Source organism: Camelus bactrianus, chromosome 22 (genome assembly GCF_048773025.1).
Source record: "Camelus bactrianus isolate YW-2024 breed Bactrian camel chromosome 22, ASM4877302v1, whole genome shotgun sequence".
Lineage (NCBI taxonomy): Eukaryota > Metazoa > Chordata > Mammalia > Artiodactyla > Camelidae > Camelus > Camelus bactrianus.
Window position 1 is genome coordinate 24,469,646 of NC_133560.1, and position 16,192 is coordinate 24,485,837.

Sequence of the window (16,192 nt, forward strand, 5' to 3'; positions counted from 1 at the left end):
AAACTGAATCCAGCCCAGAGTTTTCTCACTTGTGAGAACTGAAGCCTTAGGCTTAGAGAGAGGGAGTATTTTCATTATACCCTGAGAAGAGAGTGTGTGGAGTTCACAGAGTTCTTTCCTATAGCTGCTCAGGTGTTCCCCCGTACCCCCAATCCTCCATCACCAGGAACTGACTCCAGGGATTGTAGCCCAACATGGGGAGACTGGGCTGCTAGTTGGGAATCTGGGTTTTCTTCTGAACTAGGGGAAACCGACTGCTTATCTCACTTGACTCAAATATTTGCATTTCTTTCCCTGTATATACCTGTGTATATTGAATATTGCAGCTCTTAACTCTCCATGAAAACATGGTCAAACAGAAATTTGTACATTAAGTTTATAGCAGTGTTACTCATAGTAGCCAAAAAAGTGGAAATAATCTTAATATCTATTAACAGATGAAAGGATAAAAAAAACATTTCATTCTTCTAATGGAATATTCTTTGGCCATAAAATTGAATAAAGTATTGATCAGCACTACAACATGGATATACCTTGAAAACAATTATGCTGAGTGAATGGAATCAATCACAAAACCCATATATTATATAATTCCATTTATTTGAGAGCTCTGAATAAGGAAATCATGGAAACATAGTAGGTTAAGATTTCCTAAGACTGAATATTGGAGGAGGAAGATGGGATAATGGGAGTGAAAAAGTATAGAGGAATTTCTTTTTGAAGTGATGAAAATCTTTAAAAGTTGACTGTGGGAATGATTGTACATATCTGGGAATATACTGAAAACCTTCGAATTGTACTTTTCAATGTGATGTACTGTATGGTATGTACATTATGTCTCAAAAATGTGTTCATATAAATAGATACATTAAGAGTTTTGCAGTTCAATCTTGTAGACATATAGGTTTCCAGATTAATTAACATCCATCATCACCACACATGTTTACTTTTTTGTGTGTGTGGTGAGATCACTTAATCCACTGTCTTATCTGACTTCAAGTATACAATGTAGGATACATTAAATCATCACATTGTAATCTCTAAATACAGACAGTTTTATTAGTTAGTTATACCTCAGTAAAGCTGGTGGGGAGGGGGATTTCCAGATACTTCCCCTGCTTACATAAAGACTTACTATTTTTCTATCAGTGAAAATCTGAATCAGTTGCCTTAGGAATATCATAGCCATGCACATTTCAAGGTTCTCTAGAAACACAGGCAAAATCTGATCTAAATTTCCTTCCAGTGTAAAATGTAAATTTAATGAAACCTGTGTTGATGAAAAGGGTAATCAGTAGATTTAAGAAAGAAGTGGAAAATTTTATTCAAGGCAAATTGAGGATTATAACCTGGAAACAGACCCTCAGAAAGCTGTGAGAACTGTTTTGCCCATTAGAGGCCAAAGGTTTTGAGACAGGGGGTGTACATTAAATGACATATTACTGACAGTTTACACAATCCAGCTCTGCCTGTACAAAGCAAGTATGAATAGTAGGTTGTGGGTCATTGTGGCCCCGTACAGGGTTAAGCAGGAAGGTTATCTCCTAAGAAGTTATCTTTTTGATGATAGGAGAATGTTGCTCTTTAGGTTTAGGTATTTCTGCCATTGGGGAGGTTTGGTCGATGCATAATGCAGATACACAGTGCCAAGTAGAGGGGAGGGAGGAGGCCAAAGGGCAGAGGAAAAGTGTTTAAATTTTCCCTCTCTTGCCTTAGAATACAAATTTTTATTTCATCACCTGATAGTCTAATGAACACATCTCATATCCTGTGGTTAGTCTGAGTCCTCGGCGTCCAGGCTGGGGCTGCTGGGTTCGATCTTCCCACCGTGCCAGGTGCACTGGGTTTCTTTCACTTAAGTACCAAATGAGTGGAGAGTGGGAAAGGAATCGGTGTAAGGCTCTGCTCTTGCAAGGATCAAGATAAATGCAGCCGGGTTCTTTATTATAAATGGTGAGGTCACCTTGTGTTGCTAAACAAGGGTCACAGTTCCGTGAATAGCCGGATAGCCCTACGCCAAGCCAAGCCCTTGAGCCCTAGAGACAAGATTCTTCTGTTCTTGCGTGGCCTAGGGCACCCTCGTGCTGTGTGCTAGTTTCATGAAAACTGAGCCAAGAATTACCTGTAAACAGCTGTGCCCACATGGGAGAAAGAGCTGGGAGAAAACTGTAGAGGCAGCCTCAGGCCAGGAGGAAGTTTTTTCTCAATACATATAAGCCTGGCTGGGTCATGTTCCCATCCACTGGCGAAAGGTGGTTCGATTGAGCCGAGTGTCCGACCTCCAGCTGTCAGGCAAGCTGAGGGGGCGTGGCATTTGAGACTACCCAATCAGGGGCGCCGCTGGTGCGGGTGGGTGGGGGCGACGCACCGCACGGGCGGGGACTTCTTTACTGGCTCCAGCCTAGCTTTGGGTCGTGTGTCACCGGTGGTTCACGGATCCTGGTGAGTCGGCTGCGGTCTGAGTTGCATTGTGATCTGCGCTGGTCTTGGGAGACAGAGGAAGGACTCGGGGAGATTCGGGAAACCTAGAAATGGTGAGTGTGCCGCCCCAGGAGGCGGGGCGGGACTCGAATCTCAGTCCCAACCAGCTCGTAGCGTGGGGCGGGCCCGCCGCCGAGGCCCCGGGCGTCTTGTCACGTCACTGAGCGGCGACCGGCCCCTGTGCTCGCATCCCCGCGTCTCCCCAGGCTGTGCTGCGACCACGGGGCGGCTAATTAGTGACAGTCAGGCCTCGGTGTCGGGTTCGTGCGTGGGAGGAGCTGTAGTTTGTGGGATTCCTGGTCCCTCTCTTCTCTTAGGGGTCTCCTGTTTTCTCTTGAGTTTTCCAAATAGTTGGAAAGCAGGGGCTCAAATCCACGCTCCTGTCACCCGACCCTAGCTCGTCCTAGGACTAATAATAAATCACTTAATGTTCAGATTCCTCACCTCCTTCCCAAAGCCAACTTCCCCTTTCTAATTCACAACGTTGGAATCAACTATTTGTCCTCCCGCAGCATGTCAGACAGATCCAGTATTTTACCTTTTTTTGTTCCAGAGCCGTCGAATGCCCTTTTAAAAAAGATTTATATTTGCTAATGGCTGTTTTTGTGAGAGGAAAGTGGAGAATAACCATCTGGAACTAGGTTGCATCAAATCCCTTTGACTCTACTCCCTAGGATCTTTCCTGGACACACATCTTATGGAAAGTGCTTTGGGTGGAGATTCTTCTTTGGAAATTTTCCCTGAGTGTTTTGTCCTGTCAGCACTAGTCTTCCCTGAATTTTTCACCTCGGGAAGGTTTTTTTCCACTAAATTAAGTCTCAGTTTTTCTATAGCGGTAAAATGTATTTAATCAATAGAGCTTGAAAGACAGTACAAAATAGTTCCAAACAGGCAAGAAAGAGGTGAATTTGAGAAAAAATAATCTATCCCAGTATTACGTTCCATTTATTTGGGATTCTTTCACTCTATTTCCCTGAGCATGTAAAGGAAGTTTCTGAGGCCTGTTCTCTACTTTTGTGTGTTTACAAGTAAATTTTCAGGCTTAGAATTGCAGAGCAGAAGTCTTCCAGTATAATTAGTTATTTATGAACCAATTTCTTTCACTGGAGACAATACTTACCTGACACCTTTTTCTGAAAGGAATAGATATTTGAACTGGTCAAAGTGCCTTACAATTTTATCCCCTTGTTTCTGCATAAATGCTGGGTTTGAATGACTTTTTTGGATTGTTCACACACTGGGTTTGTGTCATTTAAAGTGTCAACCGTGTTCTAAAGCCGCTGCACAGTGGAGCAGAAGCTGTGGTCGCTGACACAAGCTTGGCTCCCCTTGCCTGCACGGGGCAGTACCTGAAGGCCTTGTGTATCCTTCCTGGGGAGCCCCCTTCTGCAGGTGTCCTTCCTGCTTACCTCCGGGAGTCCTTTATACCGAGGAAAGCTACTAGACCCTGGAATGCTGAGGTTTCATGTGCACACGGGGTGGAGGTGTGTGTGTTTGGAGGGGTGGGGGTGGCATAGTGATGCTATTTCTGAGTTTTTAGTTGTGGTTCCTTAGGTCTAGACACTTTTAGACCTTATGTTTGAGTTTTGCGTTCAGACTGTAATTGGTGTACATTGAGAAAGCCTGAAGATCAGCTCTTTTGTCTCACGGACAAAGGGTTTATGACTTTGGGAGTTCATTTGGGTCAGAACCTTAAGCAGAATCTGGCTGAGAGTTTCCTCACTTGTGAGAACAGAAGCCTAAAGAGAGCGCTTCTATACTTACAAGACAGGGGAGAGTAGGGGAGCTCCTGGAGTTCTTCTCCTGTGGCTGCTCAGGTGTCCGACCCTCTTTCACCAGGGACCGACCCACTCCAGGTGTTACATCTCAACCGGGAGTCTTTAGACCTCAAGTTGCAATTACGTTCAGCTTTCTGAATGTGGGGTTTGGGGTTTTTTCCCCCCTGAGTTGTAGAGAAGCATGCTGCATATCTGTTTTGATTCCAATATTTGTGCTTCTTTCCTTTGGATTCCTTTGTCCATTGACTATTGTAGCCCTTTGAAACTAGTTTGCATTGGCACTTGGGGTTATAATAAGTAAGTTGATTGATACATACAGTATAAGATAAGGAAATTGTGGAACCGAATAGAATTTTGGCTCCATTTAGGCAAGAGAACCTCAAGATGTGTGATCTTGGTGTTTAAGTTTTCGGGTGCCTTTTCCATTTTTAGGTCAGTGCTTGACTTTGACTTTTTAGAGTCTGTACTATTCCTCAGGCAAATGAATTCCTATTTTAACGGATGTGAGGAAAAAGCAGTTGAATTTCTATTTTCATTCATAGGAGGGAATTTCTATTTAATTCACCTCAAAGCTTATGGGAATCTTTGAAATTCCTAGTACATTTCAGGGCTTAATTGAAACCCCTAATGTATTATCATATGCTACTCATACTGAAAATATTTTCTGTTAAATATAGTGGAGGGAGGAACTATTACAGATCTTACTCTATTTATGATGGGATTACATCTCAATAATCCCATTGTAGATTTAAAATATCGATAGTTGAAAATGCATTTAATACACCTAACCTACTGAGCATCATAGGTTAGCCTAGTCTACTTTAAACGTGCTCAGAACGCTTGCATTAGTCTGTAGTTGGGAAAAGTCATCTAACACAAAGCCTGTTCTATAATAAAGTGTTGAATATCTGTTGTACTTTATTGAGTACTGTACTGAATATGAAAAACAGAATGGCTGTCTGGGCACAGGATGGTTGTAGTTGTATCCGGCAGACTGGGAGCTGTGCCCACGGCTGCTGCCCAGCATCACCACAGGGTATTGTCAGGCATTTCACTAGCCTGGGAAGAGTGAAATTCAAACTTGGAAGTACAGTTTCTGCTCAATTCACGTTGCTTTCACACCATAGTAAAGTCGAAAAATCACAAGTTGAAGCATTGCAAGTTGGGCCTATCTTGGTAACTCCCTTGTTCTTTGAGGTAGAAAGGGATTTGTCCAGTTTTTTACAGTCTGCAGTTTCATATCTGTTAGTATTTAAAGGATTAAATCTTGAAGTGGTTTCCTATGTAGAAAAGTTTAAATGAATTTTAGAAAGCAAAAGCTAATTAAAAATAATGATTAATCGTAGGAATATACAGCATTTGTAAATTTCTCTCCTCATTTTCAGTAAGTAATGCATGGAAAGGTTGAATTTTTAAAAAAATTCCTAAGATAGAAAACTAACCCACATATTCTGCTCTCCTCCTCGGCTCTTACTCCAGCCACCCTGAAATACTTCTAGATCATTTCGTTTGTGTTTCTTTATGTAAAAAGAAGCCAGTGGGAATGCCTTTTTTTCTTGCTGGATTTCTTATAATGGACGGTCAGGGGTCCACGTATTTGATGTCTGACTGCTGAAAGTTAAGCTTCGCCCCTCCCTTTCCCCCTAGTGCCTCTTACCTGGCCAGGCTGGTGAGAAAGCCTGGAGGCTTCTGCTCTGTGAGCGGCTGCTGACACCAGGAAGAAATAGTGATCGTTCCTCTCAGCACCTGCAGCATGGTCTAGATTCTTGTGATGTTTGGGAGGCAACACATCCTTTGTTTGCACTGGGGTCCATTTATGTTGTTAACTTGCAGATTGGCCCCCCTCGAATGGGCACCCCTACCATAAAAGGCTCAAGGCTGTTTAATTTGCCATAACAGGCACACCCAGTAGTGTCCTCAGAGACTCCTTCACCATAAAGGCTTTGGCACCCACCTCCCACACCTCCTGGGGTTGTTACCCACAAGCCTGACCTTGTAACTTCTGTCTCTCTCTTCTCTTAGTTATGTTCACCAGATGTTTATCAGTTTTATTAATCTTGTCAAAGAGCCAGCTTTTTTTCTTTTAATATACTCCATTGATTCTCCCCCCCAATTTTTATTATTTTATTCTATTTACTTTGGGTTTAATTTTCTCTTTTCCTTCCTGAGGTAGATGTTTACATTGCTGATTATAGATTTTTCTTTTTTTCTAATGTATTTGTTCCGTGGTATAAATTTCCCTTTAGGCATTGTTGCTTTTGCTGCATCCCACAGCCTTTGATAAGTTGTATTTTCATTTACTTTAGAATAATTTTTTAATTCTCTTGAGATTTCTTTTTTGACCCCATGTATTATTTAGGAATGTCTTGTTGAATCCACATATATTTTGGAGGGTTTTCAACTATCTTCCTGTTACTGATTTCTAGATTAATGCCTGTGTGGTATGAGATCATATTTTATATGACTTCTGTTCTTTCAAATTTGTTAACACATGTTTTATGTCCCAGAATGTGCTCTATTTTGGTAACTGTTCCTTAAAAACTTGTAAGTTTAAAAAAACTAAAGATCTAATCTGTTCTTAAAAATAATAATTAGTATATACATGTAAACAAAAAAAGTGCAATATACTGAATATATGTATTTACATGCAATATAATGTGTATGTGCAGTTGAACTAGTAATTCTACCTAATAAAACTGAAAAAGGAGGGGAAAAAAAAGAATTTGAGAAGAATGTGATTTGCATAGATTACAATTAAATCCAGTTGTTCCGCGGTGCCTGTTGATTTCAGCTGTCTTTCCTAATCTTCTGCCTGCTGGAATTTATAATTTATGATCTGAAATCTGCATTGTCATAAATTCATATACTTATTCCAGACAGCTTCCTTTTAATTGGTGTTGGCATGTGACATTTTTCTCAATACTTTTAACTTTCATTTATGTTTCTATTTAAAGTAGGTTTCTCATCAACATATGACTTAAGTGTGATTTTAAAAATCTGTTATTACAGTATGTTTCAGTTGTCCTGAGATCACTGATGATGAAAGTGGTGGGTAGTACAGTTGGATTAGTATCTACCACACCTCTCACTCTTTTCTATTTGTTACCCCTGTCCTTTGTTTCTTTTTATCTTTCCCCCTTTTTCCTGCCTTCTCTGGCATTTTACTTTATTCTTATTTTTTTTTGCTCCTCTCTTAGCATATCTATTACATATATGTTTGAACTTTTTGAGTGCTTGCCCTTGAGTTTCCTGTGTACTCTTACAGCTCAGCCACATCCTCTGTCAAGGAACACTGTACCGTGTCGCTGGTCATGCAAACACCTCAGACCACACACCATTCCTCCTTACCTTTCTGATGCACCTGTACCCAAGGCAGGAAGAAAATCTGCACGCTCCTTCCTTTGGCAGTTGCAGGAGATTGAATCAATGCACGCTCCTGTCCTTGTGTGTGAACTCTCACCCTAGCCCACCCCTACCTCAGTAAAACCCGAGTCCATGCACCTTTCCTTGTTCTTAAAGCTTTCATGCCTGCTTGAGAGACCTACCTTATTTGTCCCCAGAGATCTCGATTTTGGAGGAATAAACCTTTTCTAGCCATGTTGGATGTGTGTGATGTCATCACTTGAGGAATCCCTAAGCTCAGGGATTGAGCTGTGATGCTCCTTCATTCCCTGGGGGAGTCGGGCTATGACAACATAGGAGGGCAGCCTCTGGAGGGGCTGGTCAGGGAACACCTCCGCCTGATTGGAGAATGGCGATTTTATGTTTGTTTGGAGGAAGGCACTGCTGACACCTTTACATATTTTATAATCGTGGGCAAATTCACCATTAAACCATTGTGGACTAGAGTGGACTCTCTTGCGATGTGCAGCCTCTTAACTTTTAAAAAAAAAAGTCAGTAGGGCTCAGGATACACTGTTAACAGTTCTGCAGGAAAGCAGCCTTCTGGTATATTATTATCTCAGTGTGTGTGTGTTTGTCGGTGTGTATATGCACACATGTGAGCACATGCACACCAGAAATTGGCTGGCAACAGTTCTGAGATAGGCAAGTGTAGGGATTTTGTAATCTTCGGTTTTCATGCCTTCTTTCCCATGTTTGAGCTGTAAGTTACAAGTAACCTTCTAACCCATCAAATTGAACAGAGAGAACAAGAAAAAACTGAGTCTGTGATAAAAGTTACACAAGGTGAAAGCTATACTTTTCCACAAGAATATTTTCCTTCAGTTATCTGCATCTGGTTACTTCCAGTGACTTAGAGAACTTAGGAAAATATGGCCAGCTGGACCTTGTGAAAAGTTGGATGCCACAGGCCTCCTGAACTCTCATGTTTGGTAATCAGAATAGAACAAAAAGCTTATAGTTCTTCACTATGTTTTTATTCATTTTAAGCTCATGCAGATTTGTCCCTCTGCCTCAGAGTGCCATAAATGGTGGGTAATAAGGAAGGAGAGGAAAGAGTTTTCTCACAAGGAATCAGTGGTCTTAAATAGATAGTATTTATTTTGCTTATGTAGCATTTTTGTCATTTCCCAGCATACTCTGGACTCTCCCATTAGAGAGCAATGAGATGTAATGTGATCACAGTAAAAACTATGTAAATAATTTCCATGTGTTCATGATGCTGTTAAGTTTATGAGAAAGTAAGTGTGGACAGAGAGTATGTTTGTGTTGATCAAGTTGGGATAGATGTCTAGGGATAACAGAATCATGTATAACCATCCTATAAGTGGCGTATAGGTGTCCAGTGCTGTCTGTCTGTCTTACCCTACCATACACATATTTGGGACGTTTTAGGACCCAGTGGCCTTTGAAGACGTGGCTGTGAACTTCACCCTGGAGGAGTGGGCTTTACTGGATTTCTCACAGAAGAAACTCTACAGAGATGTGATGGGGGAAACCTTCAGGAACCTGGCCTCATTAGGTAAGGATGACAACTTCCCTTTACCTTGTCATTCAGAAGACAAGTTTTTCTGCCCATCAGTGTTGTTCTAGGAGGTGCGATGTGGAAGGGAGGACACTGGGGAATAAGCTAGGCGTGGTTGCACTTCACTGGAGAACTTGAGTCTAATAATACAACTTCTAAAACTTTGGAATCATTTTTTTGGGTCTGCATTCTAGGGGAAACATGGAAAGATCATGTCATTGAAGACCAGTACAAACACCAGGGGAGAAAACTAAGGTAAGTGATGCTCACAGTAGAAAGCAATGTAGCGTGTGAGAATTACATTATGGTTCCAAATTTTAGAAAGAAACAAAGCAATCCCTGCTTTACATTTATTGCCTCCCAGAAAATTTCCTTCCAAATACTTTCTTATATGTGACATAGATGTTCACTGTTTGCAAAATAATTCCCTTGGAAATAGTTCTAATAAACCGTATATATGAGTATTACTGTTTTGATGAGTCCTTTTGCATTCAGTGTATTCAATTTTGAATAATTCAGATGAGAGACAGGAAAAACCTGTACTTTTGCTATAAATAATAAAAGTGTAGCTGACATATTCTAATAAGGATGAAATCACTAATAAAGAAATCATTAATAATTCCTTCTTGGTTTTACAGAAGTTGTAAGGTTGGGAGAATCTGTGAAGAGAAAGAAGATAGTCCATATGAAGAAAACTTGAGCCTTATTCCAAACCTCAGTCTGAAGAAGAAAACTCTTATCAGAGTGAGACAATGGGAACACAAAGTGAGTGGAAAAGTCTTCATGGATCATCCATCCCATAATGGGTACACCAGGAGTCGCATTGGACGCAAGCCATATGGGTATCAGAAATACGGAGAGAAGCCATATAAATGCACGGTATGTGGGAAGGGCTTTAGTTATCTGCAGTGTTTTGAAAAACATGAAAGAAATCACAAAGGAGAGAAAATCTATAAATGTAACGAGTGTGGGAAAGCCTTCATGTGGCTCAAAACTTTTCGAAGACACATGGTAACACATACTGGAGCTGCCTCTTGTAAGTGTAAGGATTGTGGAAAAACCTTCAGTTCTTCAACTTCACTTCAGGTACACGGAAGAGCCCACACTGGAGAGAAGCCCTATAAATGTAAACACTGTGGAAAACCCTATGGACATCTCCAGACTTTCCAGACTCATGAGAGGACTCACACAGGAGACAAGTCCTGTGAGTGTAAAAAATGTGATAAAGCCTTCAGTTGTCCCAGTTCTCTTCGAATACATGAAAGAACTCACACTGGAAAGAAACCTTATGAGTGTAAACAATGTGGTAAAACCTTCAGATACTATCCGTCCTTCCAGACACACGAAAGAGTTCATACCGGGGAGAAACCCTATGAGTGTAAGCCATGTGGTAAAACTTTCAGTTCTAACATAGGTTTCCAAATACATGAAAGAAATCACGCTGGAGAAAAACCCTATGAATGCAGAAAATGTAGTAAAGCCTTCAGTTGTCCCAGTTCTTTTCGAAAACATGAAAGAACTCACACTGGGGAAAAACCGTATGAATGTAAGGAGTGTGGGAAAGCCCTTAGAGCTCTCGCGAGCCTCCGAGCGCACACGATCACCCACACTGGCATTGGACCTTATAAATGTAAGCAGTGTGAGAAAGCATTTATCTCTCCCAGCTCATTTCAAATACATCAAAGGAGTCACACTGGAGAGAAACCGTATGAATGTAAACAGTGTGGTAAAGCCTTCAGATACTACCCTTCCTTTCAAAAACACAAAAGAAGTCACACTGGAGAGAAACCCTATGAGTGTCAGGAGTGTGGAAGGGCTTTTAGTTGTTCAGCTTTGCTTTGAATACATGAAAGAACGCACACTGGAGAGAAACTCTATGAATGTAAACAGTGTGGAAAAGCCTGCCGAGATTACACTTCCTTGGAAACGCACGTAAGAACTCACACTGGAGAGAAACCCTATGAATGTAAACAATGTGGAAAAGCCTTCAGATGTTATCAGAGTTTTTGGAGACATGAGAGGAATCACACTGGAGAAAAACCCTTTGAATGTAAAAAATGTAGTAAAGCCTTCAGGTGTCCGAGTTACCTTCGAACACATGAAAGAACTCACACTAGAGAAAAGCCCTATGAGTGTAAACAATGTGGTAAAGCCTACAGAGGTTACAGTTCCTTGCAGACACATGAGAGGACTCACACAGGAGAGAAACCCTATGCGTGCCAGCAATGCGGAAAAGCTTTCAGGTGGTATCAGAGTTTTCGAAGACATGAAAGAACTCACACTGGAGAGAAGCCCTATGAATGTAAAGAATGTGGGAAAGCCTTCAATCATCCCACTTCCTTCCGAAGGCATGAAAGGACTCACAGGATAAAATCATTTGAATGTAAACAGCGTGGGAAAGACTTCAGTTGGCCTTCATCCTTACATGTTAACACTCCCACCAGAAATAAATATAAATGTAAGATGAGAAAGCTTGATGAAAATTAATCCATGTGCAATATTCTGGAAAACTTTCAACATGAAAGAATTGTTATTAAGTTGTAAGTATGTTGTGTTTATCAAGCCTCTTTCATTTTTAAATTCTTATTTTTATTGAAGTGTTGATGTACAATTTTAGTTTCATGCATACAGCAAAGTGATTCACTTATACATATACATACATAGATTTTTTTTCAGATTCTCTTCCATTACTCAAGCCTCTTAAAGTACATCATTGGAGTGTGGATTTCTACTAATTAGTTTCATAAATGAATATTGAGGTGAGATAGTTTTGTAAGTCGTCTTTCAACAATAGTACATGAGATTAATGTGTAATGTTTTTTCCTTGAATCAGTTAATATTTTCTCTCTCCATTTTGAAGTCTGTTGGATCCATGGGTGAATTGAAATGTATTTCTAATGTGCAGTCAGGTTTTTCTTTTTTATAGTTTCATTCTGTGTTAAGGGGGAGTTGGAAAATATGGTACTTACTGGAATTTTCCTTCTGGCTTTGCCTGGATATCTGGTCTATTATATATATTCTACCTTTCTTAATGACAAAGTTCCTTTTTTGGAGGTTCATGTGAAGTATTATTTTCATATTTCCGCCTTTGCTTGTTGTCCTTCCTCTGACTGGTATTTGGTGAATAGATTTTAAGAGAGAGAGCTGTGATGGATCAGCTATCTGACCCTGTGGGTAATGTTAGAAATTAAATTTTATAGAATTCATCCCCTTTATGATTCCATGTTAGAATTCGCCAGTAGCCTCACTTGTGTAGGTTTTGGAAGGCAGGAACAAACAAGGCATTAGTGAGAGTTTGGAGCCACCATACAGGAAGTGAGACCCAAGGAGCTTCAAGGATGCCATCTTCCAGCCCATTTTCTGGATTCTTTGACCTTCCAATCCCGAGTATCCTCAAAATCACCACCAGTTGTTTGATTTCCATTTTCGCAGAGCTGTAGGTTTCCACTGATGTCTTCCCAGGATCTACAGCAAAGATCCATTAGAGTTTGAATTTTTCTGTAAGGCCTCCTGTATTTACCAGGAAACTACTGTGGCCTTTAATGCTTGGGAGTATTGTCTGATTTGCCTCTTCTCTAGATTATTTCCATTTAAAGTCTAATGTATGTAACAAACACCTTATGCTGTTAATGGTGCTAGTGAGTCTATTTTCCTGATACACCATGACATCTATCATGGTGCAGTCAACAGAATGGCATGGGAGTTTGTTTCCCTACTGCCGTGTAAGCTGACTGCCTTCACCTGGTCCTGCCCTGAGAGAATAGACTCCTTCCTTGTGTTGGGGTGTCCTGTTCCCTGTAGCTGAATGTAATCTCAGCGTGTTTTAAATTATGTTTGTATGTAAGCCGAAGTATATAAATTTTTTTTTTTGTCACAGGAATGCTTCTGTAATTGTTTCACAGAAACATTTTATTAACTGTTCTGTAAACCATCAAGTGCTAACGCGGAGAACCTGCTCAACAAGTGGTGTAGTTCGCGTGGCAAGCGCAGCACCCGCACGCACTGCGATGGTGGGCAGCTTCCAGGTGGTGCCCTTGCAGCAGCTGGAGATGAGCAGCCGCTTCCGGACGGACGCGAGCCCCCTGCCCCGCGGTGCGCAGCGCCGGCGCACGTGGGCGCCGCGGAGCGCGAGCTGAGCGTGCGCAGTTCCGAGAGCTTGGGCAGCCCGGCGCCGGCTCTCCGCGCAGCACAGCGCGGCTGCACTCTCGGGTTCCGGAGCCTGGACCCCCCTGATTATGGACAAGGGGCACAGGGACCGCTTCGGGCGCGCGCCGCGGCCCCGCAGGAGCTCGCCACGCACTTGCACCCCGCGAAGCTGGAGGGCGGCGACCGCAGCGCCGCGCGGGCTACGCCGCCTCCCAGGTGCCCCACCGGCGGCCGGCCGGGAGGAGGAGGAGGAGGACTGAGAGGCGGCGGTGCGGTGATGGGCAGGCTGAGCGCAGGGCTGGGAGTGTTGTTTGTAGCAGCCGCTGCTCCCTCCCTCCCCTCCCTCCCTCCTCCACCACCACCACCTTCTGGGCCCTGTATGGGCCCCTGGGCCATTTGGAAAACGGAGAGTTGGCGAACTGCGCAGCCGCTTTTGGCTTGAGCTTGTTATCTTGGACCAAGGAGGAATACAGAGCAGGTAGGAGCCCTTTGGGGGCGAAAGCTTCCTTCCCGCCAGTCAGTCTGTGGTCCTTTTCGGAAGTGGGGTAAACTCTGGATTTGCCTGCCAATTAATTCCTGCTGGACCTGGATCCAAAAATCGACCATTCTAACGCGCGTGGGGGTGGAGAAGGTTTCGAAGTATCATCGCCTCCCTTTGCCTCCTGCCCGCTTCGTCCCCCGCTCCCCGCCGCCCCCAGCCTGGGCTTAGAGGATGCTCTGTACTAAAGCCTCCGGAGCCAGGTTTGTGGTGGCGCTACTCCCCCGGAGCTGTGTGTGGAATCCGGGAGGCTAGGGTGATTTATTTTATGGAATTCCTGGGGTGCAAGACTGGTGTGGGAAACCAGGACCAGGTCTGGGAGCATGAGACCAAGCAGCAGCTAAAAGTGTAACAAATAGTGTAAACTTGGACTACAAAACAGAGACTTTGCTGTCATCTCCCTCCTCCCCATTCCCAAGCAGTTCATCTTCTGGAGCTGGCTTTTATCTAAATCACCTGTTCCCTCCTACACCACCCACCACTTCCCAGGTTACAAGTAAATCCTTGTCAAGGGCCATCTAGGAGAAGGATTCAGTTACGGTTCTGCTTTGCCGCCTTTGTTTCTCGCTTGCTGTGGTAGGCACTTTTCAGCTGCGTTATTTGTTATCAAAGGAGGGAATAGCCCCTTGTGTCTGATCTAATTAAACCTGCTTGGCTATGTTCACCTACAGGTCGCACATGGGGTTGGCTGGTGTCACCCCACAAAGTATCCACTACAGAAGCAGCCAAACAGGGTTGCCCTGGTAGGACTTTGTTAACTTCCTGCCCACTCCCCACCTAACCCCTTTCCTGAATAGTGAAGGTAACCTTTTTTAAAATGTAAGGCTTTGGTGATGGTCTTGTGATTTTTTCCCCCCTCATTGCCCCTTCCCCCTCACTTATGTTTTGCTCGTGGTAAAATCTTAGTCTTGAAGCATATTTCAATAATAAGGTGTTTATTTTGCTAGTCACACTTGATGCAATTGAATTCAAGATGTAAAGTCTTTTTATGTGGCTGCAGTCTCCTTGCTTGGAGAACACTCCTTCAGAATGCGTTCATCAATTAAGACAGGTGACAGCAATCACAAGTAAGTGCCACGTGGTGTTGTCAGTGCCAAATCTGGTGACGGTCCTAAAGTATGGTATGGTGATTGTGGGATCATTCGGCAGCAGGCTGGTGGATACTGCTTGGATCTGCTGCGGAGCTACTGTCTGCTTTCCTGTGAGGCTTTAATTTTTACAGTCTGTCCCTTGTTTTTATCTGATCTCTTTAATGACGTGTGCCCTTGATTTCAGAATGCTTCTGTATCGCACATTGGCATTGCCAGTGCTGTCTCAAAAGCTAAGTAAAGTCTTTCTGTTGGGAATCATTCTAGATCACACTGAAACAGTCTAGCTGCAACCTAATTCTTAACAATTGGAGTAGAGTCACACTTGCATGTTCTACAGCTGTGGCCATTCTTGGGCCTTCTGCCCGGAGGTCTTTAAATGAAGGCAACAAGACTTGAAGGATTTCCGTGTATGCTTACTTTGTTCAGACTTGGGAACTTGAAGCCATAATTTTTTTTTAAATTGAAGTATAGTTGATTTACAATGTTGTATTAGTTTCTAGTGTACAGCAGTGATTCACTTACACATATATATGTGTGTGTGTATATATTCTTTTCCATTATGGTTTATTACAAAATTTTGAATATAGTTCCCTGTGCTGTACAGTAAGATCTTGTTGTTTTATCTATTTTATATATAGTAGTTTGTATCTGCTAATCCCAGACTCCTAATTTATCCCTCCCCCACCCCCTTTCAATTACTATAAATTTGTTTTCTATGTCTGTGAGTGTTTCTGTTTTATAAATAAGTTCATTTGTGTCACATTTTAATTTCCATATATAAATTATATCATATGATATTTGTCTTTGTCTGACATTTCACTTAGTATGATAACCTCTAGGTCCATCCGTATTGCTGCAAATGGCATTACTTCATTATCTTTCATGGCTTAGTATTCCATTCCATATATATACACATCTTTATCCAGTCATTTAGGTTGCTTTCATGTCTTGGTTTTGTAAAGAGTGTGAAACCATACTTTTTTTTGGTAACTGAAATACAGGCAGTTTACAATGTTGTTCCAATTTCCGGTGTACAGCACAATGGTTCAGTCACATATATATATATATACACACACACACACGTATTTTCATATTCTTTTTCATTATAGGTTACTACAAGATATTGAATATAGTTCCCTGTGCCATACAGAAGAAACTTGTATATTTATTTTATGTATAATAGTATCTGCAAATCTTGGACTCCCAGTTTATCCCTTCCCACCCGCTTTCC

At 42.1% G+C, this 16,192-nt stretch overlaps 1 protein-coding gene across 1 annotated transcript in view; it reads left to right on the forward strand.

The window, feature by feature from the left end:
* LOC105068409 (uncharacterized) overlaps positions 1-16,192 on the forward strand; it is a 35,895-nt gene that overhangs the window by 2,874 nt on the left and 16,829 nt on the right. Inside the window, 3 exon segments of the mRNA XM_074350689.1 lie at positions 9,057-9,183; positions 9,381-9,441; positions 9,825-13,810. Coding sequence (XP_074206790.1) covers positions 9,057-9,183; positions 9,381-9,441; positions 9,825-11,673 — 2,037 coding nt within the window. The 3' untranslated portion in view covers positions 11,674-13,810.